The sequence below is a fragment of the Oncorhynchus tshawytscha genome, unplaced genomic scaffold (genome assembly GCF_018296145.1).
Source record: "Oncorhynchus tshawytscha isolate Ot180627B unplaced genomic scaffold, Otsh_v2.0 Un_contig_164_pilon_pilon, whole genome shotgun sequence".
NCBI lineage: Eukaryota > Metazoa > Chordata > Actinopteri > Salmoniformes > Salmonidae > Oncorhynchus > Oncorhynchus tshawytscha.
In genome coordinates this window covers 197501-223428 of record NW_024609640.1, presented here as the reverse complement: position 1 = coordinate 223428, position 25928 = coordinate 197501, and the positions used below count along the sequence as shown (strand labels likewise).

The 25928-nt window shown below is 46.2% G+C and overlaps 1 protein-coding gene across 1 annotated transcript in view; it reads right to left on the bottom strand.

The window, feature by feature from the left end:
• The window catches only part of osbpl10b (oxysterol binding protein-like 10b), a 134863-nt gene that overhangs the window by 12516 nt on the left and 96419 nt on the right, over positions 1-25928 (bottom strand). The window contains 4 exon segments of the mRNA XM_042316560.1: positions 836-904; positions 907-984; positions 1241-1538; positions 20050-20208. Coding sequence (XP_042172494.1) covers positions 836-904; positions 907-984; positions 1241-1538; positions 20050-20208 — 604 coding nt within the window.

Below are 25928 nucleotides of genomic sequence, written 5' to 3'. Positions count from 1 at the left end.
TGTAACCCCTAGTCATAACTACTGTATAGCTGGCTCTCAGTAGGTGCTGTACACTGTAACCCCTAGTCATAACTACTGTATTGCTGGCTCTCAGAAGGTGCTGTTCACTGTAACCCCTAGTCATAACTACTGTATAGCTGGCTTTCAGTAGGTACTGTAACACCTAGTTATAACTACTGTATAGCTGGCTCTCAGTAGGTGCTGTTCACTGTAACCCTAGTCATAACTACTGTATAGCTGGCTCTCAGTAGGTACTGTACACTGTAACCCCTAGTCATAACTACTGTATAGCTGGCTCTCAGTAGGTACTGTAACCCCTAGTCATAACTACTGTATAGCTGGCTCTCAGTAGGTGCTGTACACTGTAACCCCTAGTCATAACTACTGTATAGCTGGCTCTCAGTAGGTACTGTAACCCCTAGTCATAACTACTGTATAGCTGGCTCTCAGTAGGTACTGTAACCCCTAGTCATAACTATTGTATAGCTGGCTTTCAGTAGGTACTGTAACCCCTAGTCATAACTACTGTATTGCTGGCTCTCAGTAGGTGCTGTTCACTGTAACCCCTAGTCATAACTACTGTATAGCTGGCTCTCAGTAGGTGCTGTACACTGTAACCCCTAGTCATAACTACTGTATAGCCGGCTCTCAGTAGGTGCTGTACACTGTAACCCCTAGTCATAACTACTGTATAGCTGGCTCTCAGTAGGTGCTGTTCACTGTAACCCCTAGTCATAACTACTGTATAGCCGGCTCTCAGTAGGTGCTGTTCACCCTAGTAACAGTAGTAACAAACTAGTCCTAACTAGATCCAGTACAGTGCAGTAATGCTCACCTTCCCCGACCATAGACACTCCGATGGACATGCCCATGAACTTGCTTCGGGTCCAGACGTGGGTATTGGGTTCCTCTCTTTACACTCGCAGTAGAACCCAGTGACGGGTGGGTGGTGTGACACCTGCTCCGCCACGAACCTTACCCGGTAACAGTCCTCTGTCTGAGCACCCCCGCCCTCCGTTCCTGTCCGGCAGGAGGCTCTAGAGGAAGAGGCGGGGTTAGGGGAAGAGCCTCTAGAGGAAGAGGCGGGGTTAGGGGAAGAGCCTCTAGAGGAACCGTCGGGTTTAGGGAAGAGGCAGGGTTAGGGGAAGAGCCTCTAGAGGAAGAGGCGGGGTTAGAGGAGGAGGCGGGGTTAGGGAAGAGCCTCTAGAGGAAGAGGCGGGGTTAGGGGCGGGGTTTGAAGTGGGTGTCGTGTTAGTGTTAGGGGCAGAGCTCATGGTCCTCAGTGGGTGGACTCTCTCTCGGGGGACGTCCCAGGAACACCTGAAACTCTCTCCCAGGATGGGGTTGTAGGGTTTCTTGGCCACGGCACCCTTGCGCCCCTCGTGAAAGGCGGTCAGGTAGTATTCCACGAATCGGACGATGCGCTCCTCTGGGGTGGTTCCCGTGGTGATGTTCAGGAACATGTCTGGGTGAGCCATGAAGTTAGCGTACATCTCTAGGAGGGAACGCTTCTCCAGGATAAAGGTAGGGAGTACCACCTGTAGAAAGGAGAAGGAGAGAGAGAGGAGGAGAGAGAGGAAGGAGATGGAGACAGAGAGAGGAAGGAGAGGGAGAGAGAGAGAGAGAGAGGAGAAAGAGAGAGAGGAAGGAGAGGGAGAGAGAGAGGAGGAAGGAGAGGGAGAGAGAGAGAGGAGGAGAGAGAGAGAAGGAGGAGGGAGAGAGAGAGAGGAGAGAGAGAGAGGAAGGAGAGGGAGAGAGAGAGGAAGGAGAGGAGAGAGAGAGAGAGAGGAAGGAGAGGAGAGAGAGAGAGGAAGGAGAGGAGAGAGAGAGAGGAAGGAGAGGGAGAGAGAGAGAGGAAGGAGAGGGAGAGAGAGAAGAAGGAGGAAAGAGAGAGAGAGAGAGAGAGGAAGGAAGGAGAAGGAGAGAGAGGACAGCAACACAATTAGACCCAACCAAATAATGACAAAACAAAAGATAATTACTTGACACATTGGAAAGAATTAACAAAAAAAAACAGAGCACACTAGAATGCTATTTGGCCCTAAACAGAGAGTACACAGTGGCAGAATACCTGACCACTGTGACTGACCCAAACTTAAGGAAAGCTTTGACTAAGTACAGACTCAGTGAGCATAACCTTGCTATTGAGAAAGGCCGTTAGGAAAGCTTTGACTAAGTACAGACTCAGTAAGCATAACCTTGCTATTGAGAAAGGCCACCGTAGACAGACATGGCTCTCAAGAGAAGACAGGCTATGTGCTCAATGCCCACAAAATGAGGTGGAAACTGAGCTGCACTTCCTAACCTCCTGCCCAACGTATGACCATATTAGAGACACATATTTCCCTCAGATTACACAGATCCACAAAGAATTCGAAAACAAATCCAATTTTGATAAACTCCCATATCTACTGGGTGAAATTCCACAGTGTGCCATCACAGCAGCAAGATGTGTGACCTGTTGCCACGAGAAAAGGGCAACCAGTGAAGAACAAACACCATTGTAAATACATATAAATACCCATATTTATGTTTTATGTTTTCTCCCCCTTTTGTACTTTAAATATTTGGACATAATATGACATTTGAAATGTCTTCATTCTTTTGGAATTTGTTTAGTATAATGTTTAATGTTATTGTTTATTTCACTTATGTTTGTTATCTACATCATTTAATCATTTATTTCATTTTACATAATTAAGAGAGAAAGAAAAAGACAGAGAGAAAGAAAAAAAGAAAAAGACAGAGAGAAAGAAAAAAAGACAGAGAGAAAGAAAAACAGACAGAGAGAAAGAAAAAGACAGAGAGAAAGAAAAAAGACAGAGAGAAAGAAAAAGACAGAGAGAAAGAAAAAGACAGAGAGAAAGAAAAACAGACAGAGAGAAAGAAAAAGACAGAGAGAAAGAAAAGACAGAGAGAAAGAAAAGAAAGACAGAGAGAAAGAAAAAGACAGAGAGAAAGAAAAAGACAGAGAGAAAGAAAAGACAGAGAGAAAGAAAAAGACAGAGAGAAAGAAAAAGACAGAGAGAAAGAAAAAGACAGAGAGAGATTATTGCTTATTGGGAAACACAAAGCACAAACACAAAGCAAAATGCAGTGCGATCTGGCCCTAAATCGACAGTACACCGTGGCTAACTATTTGACCATGGTTACTGATTAAAACCTTGGAAAACCTTGACAAAGTACAGGCTCAGTGAGCACAGCCTGGCCATTGAGAAGGGTAGACACAGGAAAACCTGGCTCCCTGTAGAGAAAAGGCTGTGCAACCACTGCACCACAGCAGAACCTGAGACGGAGCTGCATTTCCTGACAACATTTTAAAAAATAAATTAAACCCTTATTCAAGGTTTCAAAGACCTCTCTGATGAGAGTAGGCTACCCGTCCTGTTGGGGGAGGACGCAGAGAGCTGTGGGTTGGCAGCTACTACTGTCTGACAGACCAATCAACCTGCACATGTCCTCTATGCGTATTGTTATTCTTCAATGTCTGGTTATTTTGACCCTTGGTTATTGTTGTTGCTGTTGTCCCGTTGACAATATTGATTATGATTAATTATGCTAATATTGTAATTCTCCAAATTAAGCTTTGGCAATATGTACATTGTTACGTCATGCTAATAAAGCTAATTGAATTGAATGAGAGAGAGAGAGAGAAATAGAGAAATAGAGGTGTGTGAGAGAGAGAGAGAAATAGAGGTGAGAGAGAGAGAAAAAATAGAGGTGAGAGAGAGAGAGAGAGAGAGAGAAGAGAGAAAGAGAGAAATAGAGGTGAGAGAGAGAGAGAAATAGAGGTGAGAGAAGAGAGAGAGAGAGAAATAGAGGTGAGAGAGAGAGAAATAGAGAAATAGAGGTGTGAGAGAGAGAGAGAGAAATAGAGGTGAGAGAGAGAGAGAGAGAGAAATAGAGGTGAGAGAGAGAGAGAGAGAGAAATAGAGGTGAGAGAGAGAGAGAGAGAGAGAAATAGAGGTGAGAGAGAGAGAGAGAGAGAGAGAGAGAGAAATAGAGAAATAGAGGTGAGAGAGAGAGAGAGAGAAATAGAGAGAGAAATAGAGGTGAGAGAGAGAGAGAGAAGAAATAGAGGTGAGAGAGAAATGGAAAAGAAATGGAATTGAGTCCCTCTCCGTCCATTCCTGTGGAGAATAAAATATATTAATCACAGACTGGTCTGTGGTGATATTTACTTATCAAATAGGCTCAGTCTGATTTGTTTGCAGTACTTAAAAGTAATGAGCTTACAAAAAAAACACACACACATACTGTACACACACACACACATACTGTACACACACACACACATACTGTACACACACACACTGTACACACACATACTGTACACACACAACCATACTGTACACACACAACCATACTGTACACACACAACCATACTGTACACACACAACCATACTGTACACACACACCATACTGTACACACACACACTGTACACACACACACACACATACTGTACACACACACACACACATACTGTACACACACACACATACTGTACACACACACACACTGTACACACACACACTGTACACACACACTGTACACACACACACATACTGTACACACACACACACACACACACACACACACTGTACACACACACACTGTACAGACACACTGTACACACACACTGTACACACAGTACACACACACACACACACACACACACACACACACACACACACACACACATCCTGCTAGTCGAGGGCTGTCTGGTGTGTATTAATAACCCAGTACATTGTGATGTCTGACTGATGACGTACATGCCGGTCCCCTGTGGATCCACATCAGGCCTATCAGGGATGTACATGCCGGTCCCCTGTGGATCTACATCAGGCCTATCAGGGATGTACATGCTGGTCCCCTGTGGATCCACATCAGGCCTATCAGGGATGTACATGCTGGTCCCCTGTGGATCCACATCAGGCCTATCAGGGATGTACATGCTGGTCCCCTGTGGATCTACATCAGGCCTATCAGGGATGTACATGCTGGTCCCCTTGTGGATCTACATCAGGCCTATCAGGGATGTACATGCTGGTCCCATGTGGATCTACATCAGGCCTATCAGGGATGTACATGCTGGTCCCCTGTGGATCCACATCAGGCCTATCAGGGATGTACATGCTGGTCCCCTGTGGATCCACATCAGGCCTCTGTAATGGCCCGTCCCCCTTCCACATCAGGCCTATCAGGGATGTACATGCTGGTCCCCTGTGGATCCACATCAGGCCTATCAGGGATGTACATGCTGGTCCCCTGTGGATCCACATCAGGCCTATCAGGGATGTACATGCTGGTCCCCTGTGGATCCACATCAGGCCTATCAGGGATGTACATGCTGGTCCCCTGTGGATCCACATCAGGCCTCTGTAATGGCCCATCCCCCATCCACATCAGGCCTATCAGGGATATGGCCCAAAATAGAAATCTATTTTCCCATAGTACACTTCTTTTTTTACCAGAGAGCCCTAAAGGGTAGACAATTGGGACACAGCCCAGACCCCACTATCAGAAACATCAGTCTCTGCCAAACATCATTATCCTCATCAACAGCCTCCGTGGTCTGGAACATTACAGACAGTCAGAAAGAGATAAAACACCTGGATCCCTCTCTACTGAAAACAGCTGTTATTACACCAGTTAACACAGTAGTTTACACCAGTTAACACAGTAGTTTACACCAGTTACCACAGTAGTTTACACCAGTTACCACAGTAGTTTACACACGAGTTACCACAGTAGTTTACACCAGTTACCACAGTAGTTTACACCAGTTACCACAGTAGTTTACACACCAGTTACCACAGTAGTTTACACCAGTTACCACAGTAGTTTACACCAGTTACCACAGTAGTTTACACCAGTTACCACAGTAGTTTACACACCAGTTACCACAGTAGTTTACACCAGTTACCACAGTAGTTTACACACCAGTTACCACAGTAGTTTACACACCAGTTACCACAGTAGTTTACACACCAGTTACCACAGTAGTTTACACCAGTTACCACAGTAGTTTACACCAGTTACCACAGTAGTTTACACCAGTTACCACAGTAGTTTACACCAGTTACCACAGTAGTTTACACCAGTTAACACAGTAGTTTACACCAGTTACCACAGTAGCTTACACCAGTTACCACAGTAGTTTACACCAGTTACCACAGTAGTTTACACCAGTTAACACAGTAGTTTACACCAGTTAACACAGTAGTTTACACCAGTTAACACAGTAGTTTACACCAGTTACCACAGTAGTTTACACCAGTTACCACAGTAGTTTACACCAGTTACCACAGTAGTTTACACCAGTTAACACAGTAGTTTACACCAGTTAACAGTAGTTTACACCAGTTAGTAGTTTACACCAGTTAACACAGTAGTTTACACCAGTTAACACAGTAGTTTACACCAGTTACCACAGTAGTTTACACCAGTTACCACAGTAGTTTACCAGTTAACAGTAGTTTACACCAGTTAACACAGTAGTTTACACCAGTTACCACAGTAGTTTACACCAGTTAACACAGTTACCACAGTAGTTTACACCACAGTTTTACACCAGTTAACACAGTAGTTTACACCAGTTAACACAGTAGTTTACACCAGTTAATACAGTAGTTTACACCAGTTAACACAGTAGTTTACATCAGTTACCACAGTAGTTTACACCAGTTAACACAGTAGTTTACACCAGTTAACACAGTAGTTTACACCAGTTACCACAGTAGTTTACACCAGTTAAAACAGTAGTTTACACCAGTTACCGCAGTAGTTTACACCAGTTACCACAGTAGTTTACACACCAGTTACCACAGTAGTTTACATCAGCACAGAGGGAATTACCTACCCAACCTTAGTTGAACGCACTGACTGTAAGTCTCTCTGGATAACATTGTCTGCTTCATGACGCAAATGTAAAAATCTAAACGTCAAATGCGAAGGTGTCCTCACCATTAAGTCAGGATTATATCAGCAATTATACAAATCTATTTCAAAACAGTGTAACATCTGACCCAGTGTCATCTAGGATTTCCATCAAAATATAATACAAGGAGTTACCAAACTAACTGCTTATCAGATTACGTAAAGTAGCATTAGTTAGGCAACAGAACTGTTCTCCATGGTTAGAGTTTATATTCACATAACAGTCCTGATACTGAAACTCACTATCCTACAATCACAGGATCAATCCATGGCCTGCAGCCTGAGAGAGAGGCCCATGTGAGGAGGGAAAGAGACGGAACATCTCTGAATGGGTGGTGGGATGTTTGACTGAGGGAGACTGGCGAAGTGACTGACTGACTGACTGACTGACTGGACTGACTGACTGACTGACTGACTGAGGGAGTGACTGAATGACTGACTGAAGGACTGACTGACTGAAGGAGTGACTGAGGGACTGACTGACTGACTGAGGGAGTGACTGACTGACTGACTGACTGAGGGAGTGACTGACTGAAGGACTGACTGACTGACTGACTGACTGACTGACTGAAGGAGTGACTGAGGGACTGACTGAAGTACTGACTGACTTACTGACTGACTTACTGACTGACTGACTGACTGAGGGAGTGACTGAATGACTGACTGACTGAAGGACTGACTGACTGACTGACTGAAGGAGTGACTGAGGGACTGACTGAAGTACTGACTGACTTACTGACTGACTTACTGACTGACTGAGGGAGTGACTGAATGACTGACTGAGGGAGTGACTGACTGAAGGACTGACTGACTGACTGACTGACTGACTGACTGAGGGAGTGACTGAATGACTGACTGACTGACTGACTGACTGAGGGAGTGACTGAATGACTGACTGACGGAAGGACTGACGAAGTGACTGACTGACTGACTGACTGAAGGGCTGACTGACTGACTGACTGACTGAAGGGCTGAGGGAGTGACTGAATGACTGACTGACTGAGGGACTGACTGACTGAGGGAGTGACTGACTGACTGAGGGAGTGACTGACTGAAGGACTGACTGACTGATGGAAGGAGTGACTGAGGGACTGACTGAAGTACTGACTGACTGACTGAGGGAGTGACTGAATGACTGACTGACTGAAGGACTGACGAAGTGACTGACTGACTGACTGAAGGACTAACTGACTGACTGAGGGAGTGACTGACTGACTGAATGACTGACTGACTAACTGACTGACTGACTGAAGGACTGACGAAGTGACTGACTGACTGACTGACTGACTGAGGGAGTGACTGAATGACTGACGAAGTGACTGACTGACTGACTGACTGAAGGGCTGACTGACTGAAGGGCTGAGGGAGTGACTGAATGACTGACTGACTGAGGGGCTGACTGACTGACTGAGGGAGTGACTGACTGACTGAGGAACTGACTGAGGGAGTAACTCACTGACTGAGGAACTGACTGACTGACTGACTGAGGGACTGAGGGACTGACTGACTGAGGGAGTGAGTGACTGACTGACTGACGAACTGACTGCCAGAGCTTGAGTGTATGGGTGAATAAACTAGTCAGGGTGCTGTGTGTCAGTCTGTTGGCTAACAGAGGTCTAGGTGATGAAGCTATAATCACTAAGGGGTCTAGGTGATGCAAGCTATAATCACTAGCTAGGTGATCACTAGCTATAATCACTAAGGGGTCTAGGTGATGATAGAGGTCTAGGTGATGAAGCTATAATCACTAAGGGGTCTAGGTGATGAAGCTATAATCACTAAGGGGTCTAGGTGATGATAATCAGGTCTAGGTGATGAAGCTATAATCACTAAAGGGTCTAGGTGATGAAGCTATAATCACTAAGGGGTCTAGGTGATGATAGAGGTCTAGGTGATGAAGCTATAATCACTAAAGGGTCTAGGTGATGAAGCTATAATCACTAAGGGGTCTAGGTGATGAAGCTATAATCACTAAAGGGTCTAGGTGATGAAGCTATAATCACTAAAGGGGTCTAGGTGATGATATAATCACTAAAAGGTCTAGGTGATGAAGCTATAATCACTAAGGGGTCTAGGTGATGAAGCTATAATCACTAAGGGGTCTAGGTGATGAAGCTATAATCACTAAAAGGTCTAGGTGATGAAGCTATAATCACTAAGGGTCTAGGTGATGAAGCTATAATCACTAAGGGGTCTAGGTGATGAAGCTATAATCAAGGGGTCTAGGTGATGATAGGGTCTAGGTGATGAAGCTATAATCACTAAGGGTCTAGGTGATGAAGCTATAATCACTAAAGGGTCTAGGTGATGAAGCTATAATCACTAAAGGGTCTAGGTGATGAAGCTATAATCACTAAAGGGTCTAGGTGATGATAGCTAGGTGATGAAGCTATAATCACTAAAGGGGTCTAGGTGATGAAGCTATAATCACTAAAGGGTCTAGGTATAATCACTAAAGGGTCTAGGTGATGAAGCTATAATCACTAAAGGGTCTAGGTGATGATAGAGGTCTAGGTGATGAAGCTATAATCACTAAAGGGGTCTAGGTGATGAAGCTATAATCACTAAAGAGGTCTAGGTGATGAAGCTATAATCACTAAGGGGTCTAGGTGATGAAGCTATAATCACTAAGGGGTCTAGGTGATGAAGCTATAATCACTAAGGGGTCTAGAGAGGTCTAGGTGATGAAGCTATAATCACTAAGGGGTCTAGGTGATGAAGCTATAATCACTAAGAGGTCTAGGTGATGAAGCTATAATCACTAAGGGTCTAGGTGATGAAGCTATAATCACTAAGGGGTCTAGGTGATGAAGCTATAATAACTAAGAGGTCTAGGTGATGATAGAGGTCTAGGTGATGAAGCTATAATCACTAAGGGGTCTAGGTGATGAAGCTATAATCACTAAGGGGTCTAGGTGATGAAGCTATAATCACTAAAGGGTCTAGGTGATGAAGCTATAATCACTAAGAGGTCTAGGTGATGATAGAGGTCTAGGTGATGAAGCTACTAAGGGGTCTAATCACGAAGAGGTCTAGGTGATGAAGCTATAATCACTAAAGGTCTAGGTGATGAAGAGGTCTAAAAGGTGATGAAGCTATAATCACTAAGGGTCTAGGTGATGAAGCTATAATCATAGAGGTCTAGGTGATGAAGCTATAATCACTAAGGGGTCTAGGTGATGATAGAGGTCTAGGTGATGAAGCTATAATCACTAAGAGGTCTAGGTGATGATAGAGGTCTAGGTGATGAAGCTATAATCACTAAGGGTCTAGGTGATGAAGCTATAATCACTAATAGGGTCTAGGTGATGAAGCTAGAGGTCTAGGTGATGAAGCTAATCACTAAGGGTCTAGGTGATGAAGCTATAATCACTAGAGGTCTAGGTGATGAAGCTATAATCACTAAGGGTCTAGGTGATGAAGCTAGAAGGTCTAGGTGATGAAGCTATAATCACTAAGAGGTCTAGGTGATGATAGAATCACTAAGGTCTAGGTGATGAAGCTATAATCACTAAAGGGTCTAGGTGATGAAGCTATAATCACTAAAGGGTCTAGGTGATGAAGCTATAATCACTAAGGGGTCTAGGTGATGATATAATCAGGTCTAGGTGATGAAGCTATAATCACTAAGGGTCTAGGTGATGAAGCTAGAAGAGGTCTAGGTGATGAAGCTATAATCACTAAGGGGTCTAGGTGATGATAGAATCACTAAAGGTCTAGGTGATGAAGCTATAATCACTAAAGGGTCTAGGTGATGAAGCTATAATCACTAAAGGGTCTAGGTGATGAAGCTATAATCACTAAAGGGTGATGAAGCTATAATCACTAAGGGGTCTAGGTGATGAAGCTATAATCACTAAAGGGTCTAGGTGATGAAGCTATAATCACTAAAGGGTCTAGGTGATGAAGCTATAATCACTAAAGGGTCTAGGTGATGATAGAGGTATAATGATAGAGGTCTAGGTGATGAAGCTATAATCACTAAGAGGTCTAGGTGATGAAGCTATAATCACTAAAGAGGTCTAGGTGATGAAGCTATAATCACTAAAGGGTCTAGGTGATGAAGCTATAATCACTAAAGGGTCTAGGTGATGAAGCTATAATCACTAAGGGGTCTAGGTGATGAAGCTATAATCACTAAAGGGTCTAGGTGATGATAGAGGTCTAGGTGATGATAGAGGGTCTAGGTGATGAAGCTATAATCACTAAAGGGTCTAGGTGATGAAGCTATAATCACTAAAGGGTCTAGGTGATGAAGCTATAATCACTAAAGGGTATAATAACTAAGGGGTCTAGGTGATGAAGCTATAATCACTAGGGGGTCTAGGTGATGATAGAGGTCTAGGTGATGATAGAGGTCTAGGTGATGAAGCTATAATCACTAAAGGGTCTAGGTGATGAAGCTATAATCACTAAGGGGTCTAGGTGATGATAGAGGTCTAGGTGATGATAGAGGTCTAGGTGATGAAGCTATAATCACTAAGGTCTAGGTGATGAAGCTATAATCACTAAGGGGTCTAGGTGATGATAGAGGTCTAGGTGATGATCAGAGGGTCTAGGTGATGAAGCTATAATCACTAAGGGTCTAGGTGATGATAGAGGTCTAGGTGATGATAGAGGTCTAGGTGATGAAGCTATAATCACTAAAGGGTCTAGGTGATGAAGCTATAATCACTAAGGGGTCTAGGTGATGATAGAGGTCTAGGTGATGAAGCTATAATCACTAAGGGGTCTAGGTGATGAAGCTATAATCACTAAAGGGTCTAGGTGATGAAGCTATAATCACTAAGGGGGTCTAGGTGATGATAGAGGTCTAGGTGATGAAGCTATAATCACTAAGGGGTCTAGGTGATGATAGAGGTCTAGGTGATGATAGAGGTCTAGGTGATGATAGAGGTCTAGGTGATGAAGCTATAATCACTAAGGGGTCTAGGTGATGATAGAGGTCTAGGTGATGAAGCTATAATCACTAAGGGGTCTAGGTGATGATAGAGGTCTAGGTGATGAAGCTATAATCACTAAGGGGTCTAGGTGATGATAGAGGTCTAGGTGATGAAGCTATAATCACTAAGAGGTCTAGACATTTACCACAGTACTCCAGATTATAACCTGCATTACGTTATATAATCCCATTACGGTTCAGTCTAACATTACACACGGTGGGGTTCATCGAACCACATGAGCAGAGCAGCTGTGCCACAGACAATCATGAGTTCAGTCAGGCGCTGTCACAGCACTCACCTGGCTGCCCATGATAGACACTCATTACAGGCAGTCACTTCCTCATTCAGTCAGCCAGTCTGTCACCAGGATGACAGAACAGAGAGACTGAACCTCGAACTTCAGGCTGACACAGTTTTTTCACTGCTATATCTTAAGGCGGTTGTACACATAAGCAGTTGTGAAATTGGACCATATGATCACAGAGATACAAGTTTGAAGACACAAGCTGTTTTATATTCTTCAGAATAACATGGTATTTCTCCTGTCCTGTAGACTGAATTAGCTCAAGGTGGGATGAGGAGAGGAGAGGAGAGGAGAGGAGAGGGAGGAGAGGAGAGGAGAGGAGAGGAGAGGAGAGGAGAGGAGAGGAGAGGGAGAGGAGAGGAGGAGAGGAGAGGAGAGGAGAGGAGAGAGAGGAGAGGAGAGGAGAGGAGAAAAGGGGAGACGGTAGGAGAGGAGATGAGGGGTAGGAGAGAAGAGGTGAGGAGGGGTAGAAGAGGAGAGGGGAGGAGTAGACGTCAGTGTCGAGTACAGGAGAGGATAGGAAGGGTAGGAGAGGAGAGAAGGGGAGATGGTAGGAGAGGAGAGGAGAGGAGATGGTAGGAGAGTAGAGTTGGGGGAGAAGAGGAGAGGAGAGGAGAGGAGATGGTAGGAGAGGAGAATAGAGGAGAGGAGAGTTGGGGGAGGAGAGGAGAATAGAGGAGAGGAGAGGAGAGTTGGGGGAGGAGTGGGAGGAGAGGAGAGTTGGGGGAGGAGAGGAGAGGTGAAGCAAGGAGAGGAGAGGAGGAGAGGAGATGGTAGGAGAGGAGAATAGAGGAGAGGAGAGTTAGGGGAGGAGAGGAGAGTTGGGGGAGGAGAGGAGAGGAGAGGTGAAGTAAGGAGAGTAAAGGAGGAGAGGAGTAGAGGTCAGAGTGTCGAGTACAGGAGAAGGACTGGACAGATGGAGGCTTGGGGAATGAACTAGCAACTAAATAATGAATACATTCTCTCCCTCTCTCTGTGTACAAGTACACTGTGCTAGGTAGATAAGTTTATCTGTGTCAGCACCTGGTGCTCTGTGCCATCTGTGACTGTGTGAAGAGAGCAGAGAGCTGTGTTCTGTTTCACTATCTTGGGGGGGGGGGAGAGTTTCTGTTGTCGGTTCACTGTTAGAACACTGGCCACTGACTACAGTTGTTGTCCATTTCACTGGTGTGAATGTGTGTAAAGCTCACTGGTGTCCTTGACTAGACCTCTTCCCCACTAAGTTGTACACATCAAGTCCTTGATGTGACGGGTTGAATCAGGTGTACTTATACAGTTACCAGCAACGACTACCATTGAGAAACGCTGATGAACAAACAGTATGACCCAAGTGTCGTTCTTACGAGTGTAGTGAGATGTACCCAACAAGGGTTCATGTCCAGTTCATGTTACAGTAGATGGTGTTTGATTTAACTTCCACCGGTGACCCTTTTCCAGAACACGACACACTGACTGTGGACTACAGGAAAAAGAGGACCGAGCCACGTCCCCATTCTCATCGACGGGGCTGTAGTGGAGCAGGTCGAGAGCTTCAAGTTCCTTGGTGTCCACATCACCAACAAACTAACATGGTCCAAACACACCAAGACAGTCGGGAAGAGGGCGCGACAAAACCTATTCCCCCTCAGGAGAATGAAAAGATTTGGCATTGGTCCTCAGATCCTCAAAAGGTTCTACAGCTGCACCATCGAGAGCATCCTGACTGGTTGCATCACTGCCTGGAATTGCAACTGCTCGGCCTCCGACCGCAAGACACTACAGGGGGTAGTGGTATGACCCAGTACATCACCGGGGCAAAGCTTCCTGCCATCCAGGACCTCTACACCAGGCGGTGTCAGAGGAAGGACCTAAACATTGTCAAAGACTCCAGCCACCCTGATCATAGACTGTTCTCTCTGCTACCACACGGCAAGCAGTACCGGAGCGCCAAGTCTAGGTCCAAGTGGCTTCTAAACAGCTTCTACCCCCCAAGCCATAAGACTCCAGAACACCTAATCAAATGGCTACTCAGACTAATTGCATTGCTCTTTTACACCACTGCTACTCTCTGTTATTATCTATATGTCACTTTAATAACTCTATCTACATGTACATATTACCTCAATTACCTCGACTAACCGGTGCCCCCGCATATTGACTCTATACCGGTACCCCCTGTATATAGTCTCCATATTGACTCTGTACCGGTACCCCTGTATATAGCCTCCACATTGACTCTGTACCGGTACCCCTGTATATAGTCTCCACATTGACTCTGTACCAGTACCCCCTGTATATAGTCTCCACATTGACTCTGTATCAGTACCCCCTGTATATAGCCTCCACATTGACTCTGAACCGGTACCCCCTGTATATAGCCTCCACATTGACTCTGTATCAGTACCCCCTGTATATAGCCTCCACATTGACTCTGAACCGGTACCCCCTGTATATAGCCTCCACATTGACTCTATACCAGTACCCCTGTATATAGCCTCCACATTGACTCTATACCGGTACCCCTGTATATAGTCTCCATATTGACTCTGTACCGGTACCCCCTGTATATAGCCTCCACATTGACTCTGTATCAGTACCCCCTGTATATAGCCTCCACATTGACTCTGTATCAGTACCCCCTGTATATAGCCTCCACATTGACTCTGTATCAGTACCCCCCTGTATATAGCCTCCACATTGACTCTGAACCGGTACCCCTGTATATAGCCTCCACATTGACTCTGTATCAGTACCCCCTGTATATAGCCTCCACATTGACTCTGAACCGGTACCCCCTGTATATAGCCTCCACATTGACTCTATACCAGTACCCCCTGTATATAGCCTCCACATTGACTCTGTACCGGTACCCCCTGTATATAGTCTCCATATTGACTCTGTACCGGTACCCCCTGTATATAGCCTCCACATTGACTCTGTACCGGTACCCCCTGTATATAGCCTCCACATTGACTCTGTATCAGTACCCCCCTGTATATAGCCTCCACATTGACTCTGTATCAGTACCCCCTGTATATAGCCTCCACATTGACTCTGTATCAGTACCCCCTGTATATAGCCTCCACATTGACTCTGAACCGGTACCCCTGTATATAGCCTCCACATTGACTCTGTATCAGTACCCCCTGTATATAGCTCCACATTGACTCTGAACCGGTACCCCCTGTATATAGCCTCCACATTGACTCTGTACCAGTACCCCCTGTATATAGCCTCTATACCGGTACCCCTGTATATAGTCTCCATATTGACTCTGTACCGGTACCCCTGTATATAGCCTCCACATTGACTCTGTACCCCCCTGTATATAGTCTCCACATTGACTCTGTACCAGTACCCCTGTATATAGTCTCCACATTGACTCTGTATCAGTACACCCCTGTATATAGCCTCCACATTGACTCTGAACCGGTACCCCTGTATATAGCCTCCACATTGACTCTGTATCAGTACCCCCTGTATATAGCCTCCACATTGACTCTGAACCGGTACCCCTGTATATAGCCTCCACATTGACTCTGTATCAGTACCCCCTGTATATAGTCTCCACATTGACTCTGTACCGGTACCCCCTGTATATAGCCTCCACATTGACTCTGTACCGGTACCCCCTGTATATAGTCTCCACCTTGACCCTGTACCAATACCCCCTGTATATAGTCTCCACATTGACTCTGTACCGGTACCCCCTGTATATAGCCTCCACGTTGACTCTGTACCGGTACCCCCTGTATATAGCCTCCACATTGACTCTGTACCAGTACCCCTGTATATAGTCTCCACATTGACTCTGTACCAGTACCCCCTGTATATAGTCTCCACATTGACTCTGTATCAGTACCCCCTGTATATAGCCTCCACATTGACTCTGTATCAGTACCCCCCTGTATATAGCCTCCACATTGACTCTGAACCGGTACCCCTGTATATAGCCTCCACATTGACTCTGTACCAGTACCCCCTGTATATAGCCTCCACATTGACTCTGTACCGGTACCCCCTGTATATAGTCTCCATATTGACTCTGTACATTGGTACCCCTGTATATAGCCTCCACATTGACTCTGTACCGGTACCCCCTGTATATAGTCTCCACATTGACTCTGTACCAGTACCCCCTGTATATAGTCTCCACATTGACTCTGTATCAGTACACCCCTGTATATAGCCTCCACATTGACTCTGAACCGGTACCCCCTGTATATAGCATTGACTCTGTACAGTACCCCCCTGTATATAGCCTCCACATTGACTCTGATACCGGTACCCCCTGTATATAGCCTCCACATTGACTCTGTACCAGTACCCCCTGTATATAGCCTCCACATTGACTCTGTACCGGTACCCCCTGTATATAGTCTCCATATTGACTCTGTACCGGTACCCCCTGTATATAGCCTCCACATTGACTCTGTATCAGTACCCCCTGTATATAGCCTCCACATTGACTCTGTACCAGTACCCCCTGTATATAGCCTCCACATTGACTCTGTATCAGTACCCCCTGTATATAGCCTCCACATTGACTCTGAACCGGTACCCCTGTATATAGCCTCCACATTGACTCTGTATCAGTACCCCCTGTATATAGCCTCCACATTGACTCTGAACCGGTACCCCTGTATATAGCCTCCACATTGACTCTGTACCAGTACCCCCTGTATATAGCCTCCACATTGACTCTGTACCGGTACCCCCTGTATATAGTCTCCACATTGACTCTGTACCGGTACCCCCTGTATATAGCCTCCACATTGACTCTGTACCGGTACCCCTGTATATAGCCTCCACATTGACTCTGTACCAGTACCCCCCTGTATATAGCCTCCACATTGACTCTGTATCAGTACCCCCTGTATATAGCCTCCACATTGACTCTGTATCAGTACCCCCTGTATATAGCCTCCACATTGACTCTGAACCGGTACCCCTGTATATAGCCTCCACATTGACTCTGTATCAGTACCCCCTGTATATAGCCTCCACATTGACTCTGAACCGGTACCCCCTGTATATAGCCTCCACATTGACTCTATACCAGTACCCCCTGTATATAGCCTCCACATTGACTCTATACCGGTACCCCCTGTATATAGTCTCCATATTGACTCTGTACCGGTACCCCCTGTATATAGCCTCCACATTGACTCTGTACCGGTACCCCCTGTATATAGTCTCCACATTGACTCTGTACCAGTACCCCCTGTATATAGTCTCCACATTGACTCTGTATCAGTACCCCCCTGTATATAGCCTCCACATTGACTCTGAACCGGTACCCCCTGTATATAGCCTCCACATTGACTCTGTATCAGTACCCCCTGTATATAGCCTCCACATTGACTCTGAACCGGTACCCCCTGTATATAGCCTCCACATTGACTCTGTATCAGTACCCCCTGTATATAGTCTCCACATTGACTCTGTACCGGTACCCCCTGTATATAGCCTCCACATTGACTCTGTACCGGTACCCCCTGTATATAGTCTCCACATTGACTCTGTACCAGTACCCCCTGTATATAGTCTCCACATTGACTCTGTACCGGTACCCCCTGTATATAGCCTCCACATTGACTCTGTACCGGTACCCCCTGTATATAGCCTCCACATTGACTCTGTACCGGTACCCCCTGTATATAGTCTCCACATTGACTCTGTACCAGTACCCCTGTATATAGTCTCCACATTGACTCTGTATCAGTACCCCCTGTATATAGCCTCCACATTGACTCTGTATCAGTACCCCCTGTATATAGCCTCCACATTGACTCTGAACCAGTACCCCCTGTATATAGCCTCCACATTGACTCTATACCAGTACCCCTGTATATAGCCTCCACATTGACTCTATACCGGTACCCCCTGTATATAGTCTCCATATTGACTCTGTACCGGTACCCCTGTATATAGCCTCCACATTGACTCTGTACCGGTACCCCTGTATATAGTCTCCACATTGACTCTGTACCAGTACCCCCTGTATATAGTCTCCACATTGACTCTGTATCAGTACACCCCTGTATATAGCCTCCACATTGACTCTGAACCGGTACCCCCTGTATATAGCCTCCACATTGACTCTGTATCAGTACCCCCTGTATATAGCCTCCACATTGACTCTGAACCGGTACCCCCTGTATATAGCCTCCACATTGACTCTGTATCAGTACCCCCTGTATATAGTCTCCACATTGACTCTGTACCGGTACCCCCTGTATATAGCCTCCACATTGACTCTGTACCGGTACCCCTGTATATAGTCTCCACATTGACTCTGTACCGGTGTACCCCCTGTATATAGTCTCCACATTGACTCTGTACCGGTACCCCCTGTATATAGCCTCCACATTGACTCTGTACCAGTACCCCCTGTATATAGCCTCCACATTGACTCTGTACCAGTACCCCCTGTATATAGCCTCCACATTGACTCTGTATCAGTACCCCCTGTATATAGTCTCCACATTGACTCTGTATCAGTACCCCCTGTATATAGCCTCCACATTGACTCTGTATCAGTACCCCCTGTATATAGCCTCCACATTGACTCTGTATCAGTACCCCCTGTATATAGTCTCCACATTGACCCTGTATCAGTACCCCCCCTGTATATAGTCTCCACATTGACTCTGTATCAGTACCCCCCCTGTATATAGCCTCCACATTGCCTCACTATTGTTATTTTACTGCTGCTCTTTAATTACATGTTACTTTTATTTCTTATTCATTAATTTTTTTATTTGTTTTACTGCATTGTTGTTTAAGGGCCCGTAAGTAAGCATTTCACTGTAAGGTCTACTACACCTGTTGTATTCAGCATTTCACTGTAAGGTCTACTACACCTGTTGTATTCAGCATTTCACTGTAAGGTCTACTACACCTGTTGTATTCGGGTCATGTGACTAATAAAATGTGATTTGATATGACGTCAGGCCAAGACGCTCGACTCTTGACGTCAGGCCAAGACGCTCGACTCTTGACGTCAGGCCAAGACACTCGACTCTTGACGTCAGCAATAAAGCCATCACCATCTGAGCCCATTCAACATAACCTCGATTTACCTTTTAATTACTATTTTATTTAAAACAAAATCACTTTTTTGAGGTTCTCAAACGCTTACACTTCTGTTTCTATTCTTGATTGAACAGTCACTAAGATTATATTCGGGTTGTGATCTTTGCAAAATATCTATTTTGGATGCAGCAAGATGTTAGCTAGAATGCTAACGCTCATTGATGTTAGGCTGCAGCAAGATGTTAGCTAGAATGCTAACGCTCATTGATGTTAGGCTGCAGCAAGATGTTAGCTAGAATGCTAACGCTCATTGATGTTAGGCTGTAGCAAGATGTTAGCTAGAATGCTAACGCTCATTGATGTTAGGCTGTAGCAAGATGTTAGCTAGAATGCTAACGCTCATTGATGTTAGGCTGCAGCAAGATGTTAGCTAGAATGCTAACGCTCATTGATGTTAGGCTGTAGCAAAAGCTAGCTAGAATGCTAACGCTCATTGATGTTAGGCTGCAGCAAGATGTTAGCTAGAATGCTAACGCTCATTGATGTTAGGCTGCAGCAAGATGTTAGCTAGAATGCTAACGCTCATTGATGTTAGGCTGTAGCAAAAGCTAGCTAAAGAGACATTTCACTGGTTGAAGTTGAAGTAGAACGCAGTGGATTTGACGAGCCTTTAAAATCCAATTATAATCCTAAAGTTGTGTGAAATACACTCATAACATGTAAATACAGGCTTTTTTTTGTTGTTGCCAGCATTCTATAAAAACTCCCCCTCGTTCTGTCAATGTTTGTAAACACAGAAAGGGGTCTATACAGTAGATCGTTATTGGTCAGGTGTTAGTTCTTACCCGTGTGAGGTCCATGCCCAGTTTGAGCTGCGACAGCAGGTGAAGGATAATGTTCCGTTGGTCCTCTCTGACTCCCAGGTCCTCTTCCTCGTTGTCCTCTGTGTCTGTCATCTCTTCACTGGGGTCTATAGACTCTGGGGTGGGAGGGGCCTGCTGGGGCTGGACAGTATAACAGAAGGTTAGAGGACAGGGTTACAGTACTGGGGTCTATAGACTCTGGGGGGGGCTGGGACAACATAACAGAGGGTTAGAGGACTGGGTTACAGTACTGGGGTCTATAGACTCTGGGGTGGGACAACATAACGGAGGGTTAGAGGACAGGGTTACAGTACTGGGGTCTATAGACTCTGGGGGGGCAACATAACAGAGGGTTAGAGGACAGGGTTACAGTACTGGGGTCTATAGACTCTGGGGTGGGAGGGGCCTGCTGGGGCTGGACAACATAACAGAGGGTTAGAGGACTGGGTTACAGTACTGGGGTCTATAGACTCTGGGGTGGGACAACATAACAGAGGGTTAGAGGACAGGGTTACAGTACTGGGGTCTATAGACTCTGGGGGGACAACATAACAGAGGGTTAGAGGACAGGGTTACAGTACTGGGGTCTATAGACTCTGGGGGGGGAGGGGCCTGCTGGGGCTGGACAACATAACAGAGGGTTAGAGGACAGGGTTACAGTACTGGGGTCTATAGACTCTGGGGGGGACAACATAACAGAGGGTTAGAGGACAGGGTTACAGTACTGGGGTCTATAGACTCTGTGGGGGGGGGGCAACATAACAGAGGGTTAGAGGACAGGGTTACAGTACTGGGGTCTATAGACTCTGGGGGGGAGGGCCAGAGCGTTGGGACAGCTGGGGTCTATAAACAGTATAACAGAGGGTTAGAGGACAGGGTTACAGTACTGGGGTCTATAGACTCTGGGGGGGGAAACATAACAGAGGGTTAGAGGACAGGGTTACAGTACTGGGGTCTATAGACTTTGGGGGGGGGACAACATAACAGAGTGATAGAGGACAGGGTTACAGTACTGGGGTCTATAGACTCTGGGGGGGAGGGCCTGGGGGCTGGACATAACAGAGGGTTAGAGGACAGGGTTACAGTACTGGGGTCTATAGACTCTGGGGGGCAACATAACAGAAGGTTAGAGGACAGGGTTACAGTACTGGGGTCTATAGACTTTGAGGGTTAGAGGACAGGGTTACAGTACTGGGGTCTATAGACTCTGGGGGGGGGACAACATAACAGAGGGTTAGAGGACAGGGTTACAGTACTGGGGTCTATAGACTCTGGGGGGGCAACATAACAGAGGGTTAGAGGACAGGGTTACAGTACTGGGGTCTATAGACTCTGGGGGGGGGGACAACATAACAGAGGGTTAGAGGACAGGGTTACAGTACTGGGGTCTATAGACTCTGGGGGGGGCTGGACAACATAACAGAGGGTTAGAGGACAGGGTTACAGTACTGGGGTCTATAGACTCTGGGGGGGGGACGACAACATAACAGAGGGTTAGAGGACAGGGTTACAGTACTGGGGTCTATAGACTCTTTGGGGGGGGCAACATAACAGAGGGTTAGAGGACAGGGTTACAGTACTGGGGTCTATAGACTCTGGGGGGGGACAATAACAGAGGGTTAGAGGACAGGGTTACAGTACTGGGGTCTATAGACTCTGGGGGGGACAACATAACAGAGGGTTAGAGGACAGGGTTACAGTACTGGGGTCTATAGACTCTGGGGGGGGCAACATAACAGAGGGTTAGAGGACAGGGTTACAGTACTGGGGTCTATAGACTCTGGGGGGGACAACATAACAGAGGGTTAGAGGACAGGGTTACAGTACTGGGGTCTATAGACTCTGGGGTGGGAGGGGCCTGCTGGGGCTGGACAACATAACAGAGGGTTAGAGGACAGGGTTACAGTACTGGGGTCTATAGACTCTTTGGGGGGGCAACATAACAGAGGGTTAGAGGACAGGGTTACAGTACTGGGGTCTATAGACTCTGGGGGGGACAACATAACAGAGCGTTAGAGGACAGGGTTACAGTACTGGGGTCTATAGACTTTGGGGGGGCAACATAACAGAGGGTTAGAGGACAGGGTTACAGTACTGGGGTCTATAGACTCTGGGGGGGGGACAACATAACAGAGGGTTAGAGGACAGGGTTACAGTACTGGGGTCTATAGACTCTGTGGGGGGACAACATAACAGAGGGTTAGAGGACTGGGTTACAGTACTGGGGTCTATAGACTTTGGGGGGGGGACAACATAACAGAGGGTTAGAGGACAGGGTTACAGTACTGGGGTCTATAGACTCTGGGGGGGGACAACATAACAGAGGGTTAGAGGACAGGGTTACAGTACTGGGGTCTATAGACTCTGGGGGGGGGGCCTGGACAAACATAACAGAGGGTTAGAGGACAGGGTTACAGTACTGGGGTCTATAGACTCTGGGGGGGGGGCAACATAACAGAGCGTTAGAGGACAGGGTTACAGTACTGGGGTCTATAGACTTTGGGGGGCAACATAACAGAGGGTTAGAGGACAGGGTTACAGTACTGGGGTCTATAGACTCTGGGGTGGGGGCTGGACAACATAACAGAGGGTTAGAGGACAGGGTTACAGTACTGGGGTCTATAGACTCTGGGGGGGGCAACATAACAGAGGGTTAGAGGACAGGGTTACTGTACTGGGGTCTATAGACTCTGGGGGGGCACATAACAGGGGTTAGAGGACAGGGTTACTACTGGGGTCTATAGACTCTGGGGGGGGACAACATAACAGAGGGTTAGAGGACAGGGTTACAGTACTGGGGTCTATAGACTTTGGGGGGACAACATAACAGAGGGTTAGAGGACAGGGTTACAGTACTGGGGTCTATAGACTCTGGGGGCAACATAACAGAGGGTTAGAGGACAGGGTTACAGTACTGGGGTCTATAGACTCTGGGGGGGGGGCTGGACAACATAACAGAGGGTTAGAGGACAGGGTTACAGTACTGGGGTCTATAGACTCTGGGGGGGGGCAACATAACAGAGTGTTAGAGGACAGGGTTACAGTACTGGGGTCTATAGACTCTGGGGGGGCAACATAACAGAGTGTTAGAGGACAGGGTTACAGTACTGGGGTCTATAGACTCTGGGGGGGGGGCTGGACAACATAACAGAGGGTTAGAGGACAGGGTTACAGTACTGGGGTCTATAGACTCTGGGGGGGCTGGGACAACATAACAGAGGGTTAGAGGACAGGGTTACAGTACTGGGGTCTATAGACTCTGGGGGGGCTGGGACAACATAACAGAGGGTTAGAGGACAGGGTTACAGTACTGGGGTCTATAGACTCTGGGGGGGCTGGGACAACATAACAGAGGGTTAGAGGACAGGGTTACAGTACTGGGGTCTATAGACTCTGGGGGGGGGACAACATAACAGAGGGTTAGAGGACAGGGTTACAGTACTGGGGTCTATAGACTCTGGGGGGGGGACAACATAACAGAGGTTAGAGGACAGGGTTACAGTACTGGGGTCTATAGACTCTGGGGGAGCTGGGACAACATAACACAACACACAAAACACACACACAAAACACATAAAACACACAAGCGCTCCAAAAATGTAGGTTTCTCTTCAATACTTAGAGAATGTCCGTAATGCGTGGGTAACTGCACCCACAGGGTGACTAGTGTGGCTACCTGTTATTCATGGCTTGTTCAGGAAAACATTCCTGAAAGCTTAGCACATGATCCAGATTTACTCCATGCTCACTCCCCCTTCCTCCCCCAGCCTCTCTCTTCCTCCCCGTCTCCCCTCCGCCTCCCCCCTGCCTCCCAGGTCTCCCCCAGCCTCTCTCTTCCTCCCCGTCTCCCCTCCGCCTCCCCCTGCCTCCCAGGTCTCCCCCTGTCTCCCCCCACTCTCCTCAGGGCACTTTAAGGCAGCAAATGCATTTGGTTTCTTCAGCAGCAGGTCATTTTAGACTGCTATATTGTTCCTAATGCATAATGTTAGGAAGTAGCATGGAAGTACGAGGCCCAAAGCATTCTGGGAGCTGAAAAAGCCTTGCTCTCTCCCGCTCTCTTTCTCTAGTTCTCTCTCTCACACACTCTCTCTTTTTCTCTATATTTTTCCTCTCTTTCCATCTCTCTTTCCATCTCTCTTTCCATCTCTCTTTCCATCTCTCTCAGGACTGTTTTTCCTCTCATGTTCATGTTCAGTGTCAACAGACGAGTGGAGAAATGGAGTCAGTCATGTGACATACCTACAGAGCTCGCTCTCTCTCGCTCTCTCTCGCTCTCTCTCTCTCTCTCTCTCTCAAAGGTTCTCTTCTATCTCACTCTCAACTCGAGATCTCTCCATCTCTATCTCTCTCTCTGTCTCTCTCTCTCTCTCTCTCTCTCTCTCTCTCTCTCCCCCTCTCCCTCTCTCTCTCTCTCTCTCCATCTCTCTCGCTCTGTCTCTCTCTCCGTCTCTCTCTCTCTCTCTCTCTCGCTCTCCTGCTCTCTCAATTCAATCAATTCAAGGGCTTTATTGGCATGGGAAACATGTGTTAACATTGCCAAAGCAAGTGAGGTAGGTAATATGCAAAAGTGAAATAAACAATAAAAATTAACAGTAAACATCACACATACAGAAGTTTCAAAACAATAAAGACATTACAAATGTCATATTATATATATACAGTGTTGTAACAATGTACAAATGGTAAAGGACACAAGATAACATAAATAAGTATAAATATGGGTTGTATTTACAATGGTGTTTGTTCTTCACTGGTTGCCCTTTTCTTGTGGCAACAGGTCACAAATCTTGCTGCTGTGATGGCACACTGTGGAATTTCACCCAGTAGATATGGGAGTTTTTCAAAATTGGGTTTGTTTTAGAATTCTTTGTGGATCTGTGTAATCTGAGGGAAATATGTCTCTCTAATATGGTCATACATTGGGCAGTAGGTTAGGAAGTGCAGCTCAGTTTCCACCTCATTTTGTGGGCAGTGAGCACATAGCCTGTCTTCTCTTGGGAGCCATGTCTGTCTACGGTGGCCTTTCTCAATAGCAAGGCTATGCTCACTGAGTCTGTACATAGTCAAAGCTTTTGTTAAGTTTGGGTCAGTCACAGTGGTCAGGTATTCTGCCACTGTGTACTCTCTGTTTAGGGCCAAATAACATTCTAGTTTGCTCTGTTTTTTTTGTTAATTCTTTCCAATGTGTTAAGTAATTATCTTTTTGTTTTCTCATGATTTGGTTGGGTCTAATTGTACTGCTGTCCTGGGGCTCTGTGGGGTGTGTTTGTGATCATTAGTGGGTATCGGCCTAATTCTGCTCACCATTATTTGGTGTTCTACGTTGTACACGGAGGATATTTTTGCAGAATTCTGCATGCAGAGTCTCAATTTGGTGTTTGTCCCATTTTGTGAAGTCTTGGTTGGTGAGCGGACCCCAGACCTCACAACCATAAAGGGCAATGGGCTCTATGACTGATTCAAGTATTTTTAGCCAGATCCTAATTGGTATGTTGAAATGTATGTTCCTTTTGATGGCATAGAATGCCCTTCTTGCCTTGTCTCTCAGATCGTTCACAGCTTTGTGGAAGTTACCTGTGCCACTGATGTTTAGGCCGAGGTATGTATAGTTTTTTGTGTGCTCTAGGGCAACAGTGTCTAGATGGAATTTGTATTTGTGGTCCTGGCGACTGGACCTTTTTTGGAACACCATTATTTTGGTCTTACTGAGATTTACTGTCAGGGCCCAGGTCTGACAGAATCTGTGCAGAAGATCTAGGTGCTGCTGTAGGCCCTCCTTGGTTGGTGACAGAAGCACCAGATCATCAGCAAATAGTAGACATTTGACTTCGGATTCTAGTAGGGTCAAATGCAGACTTTTC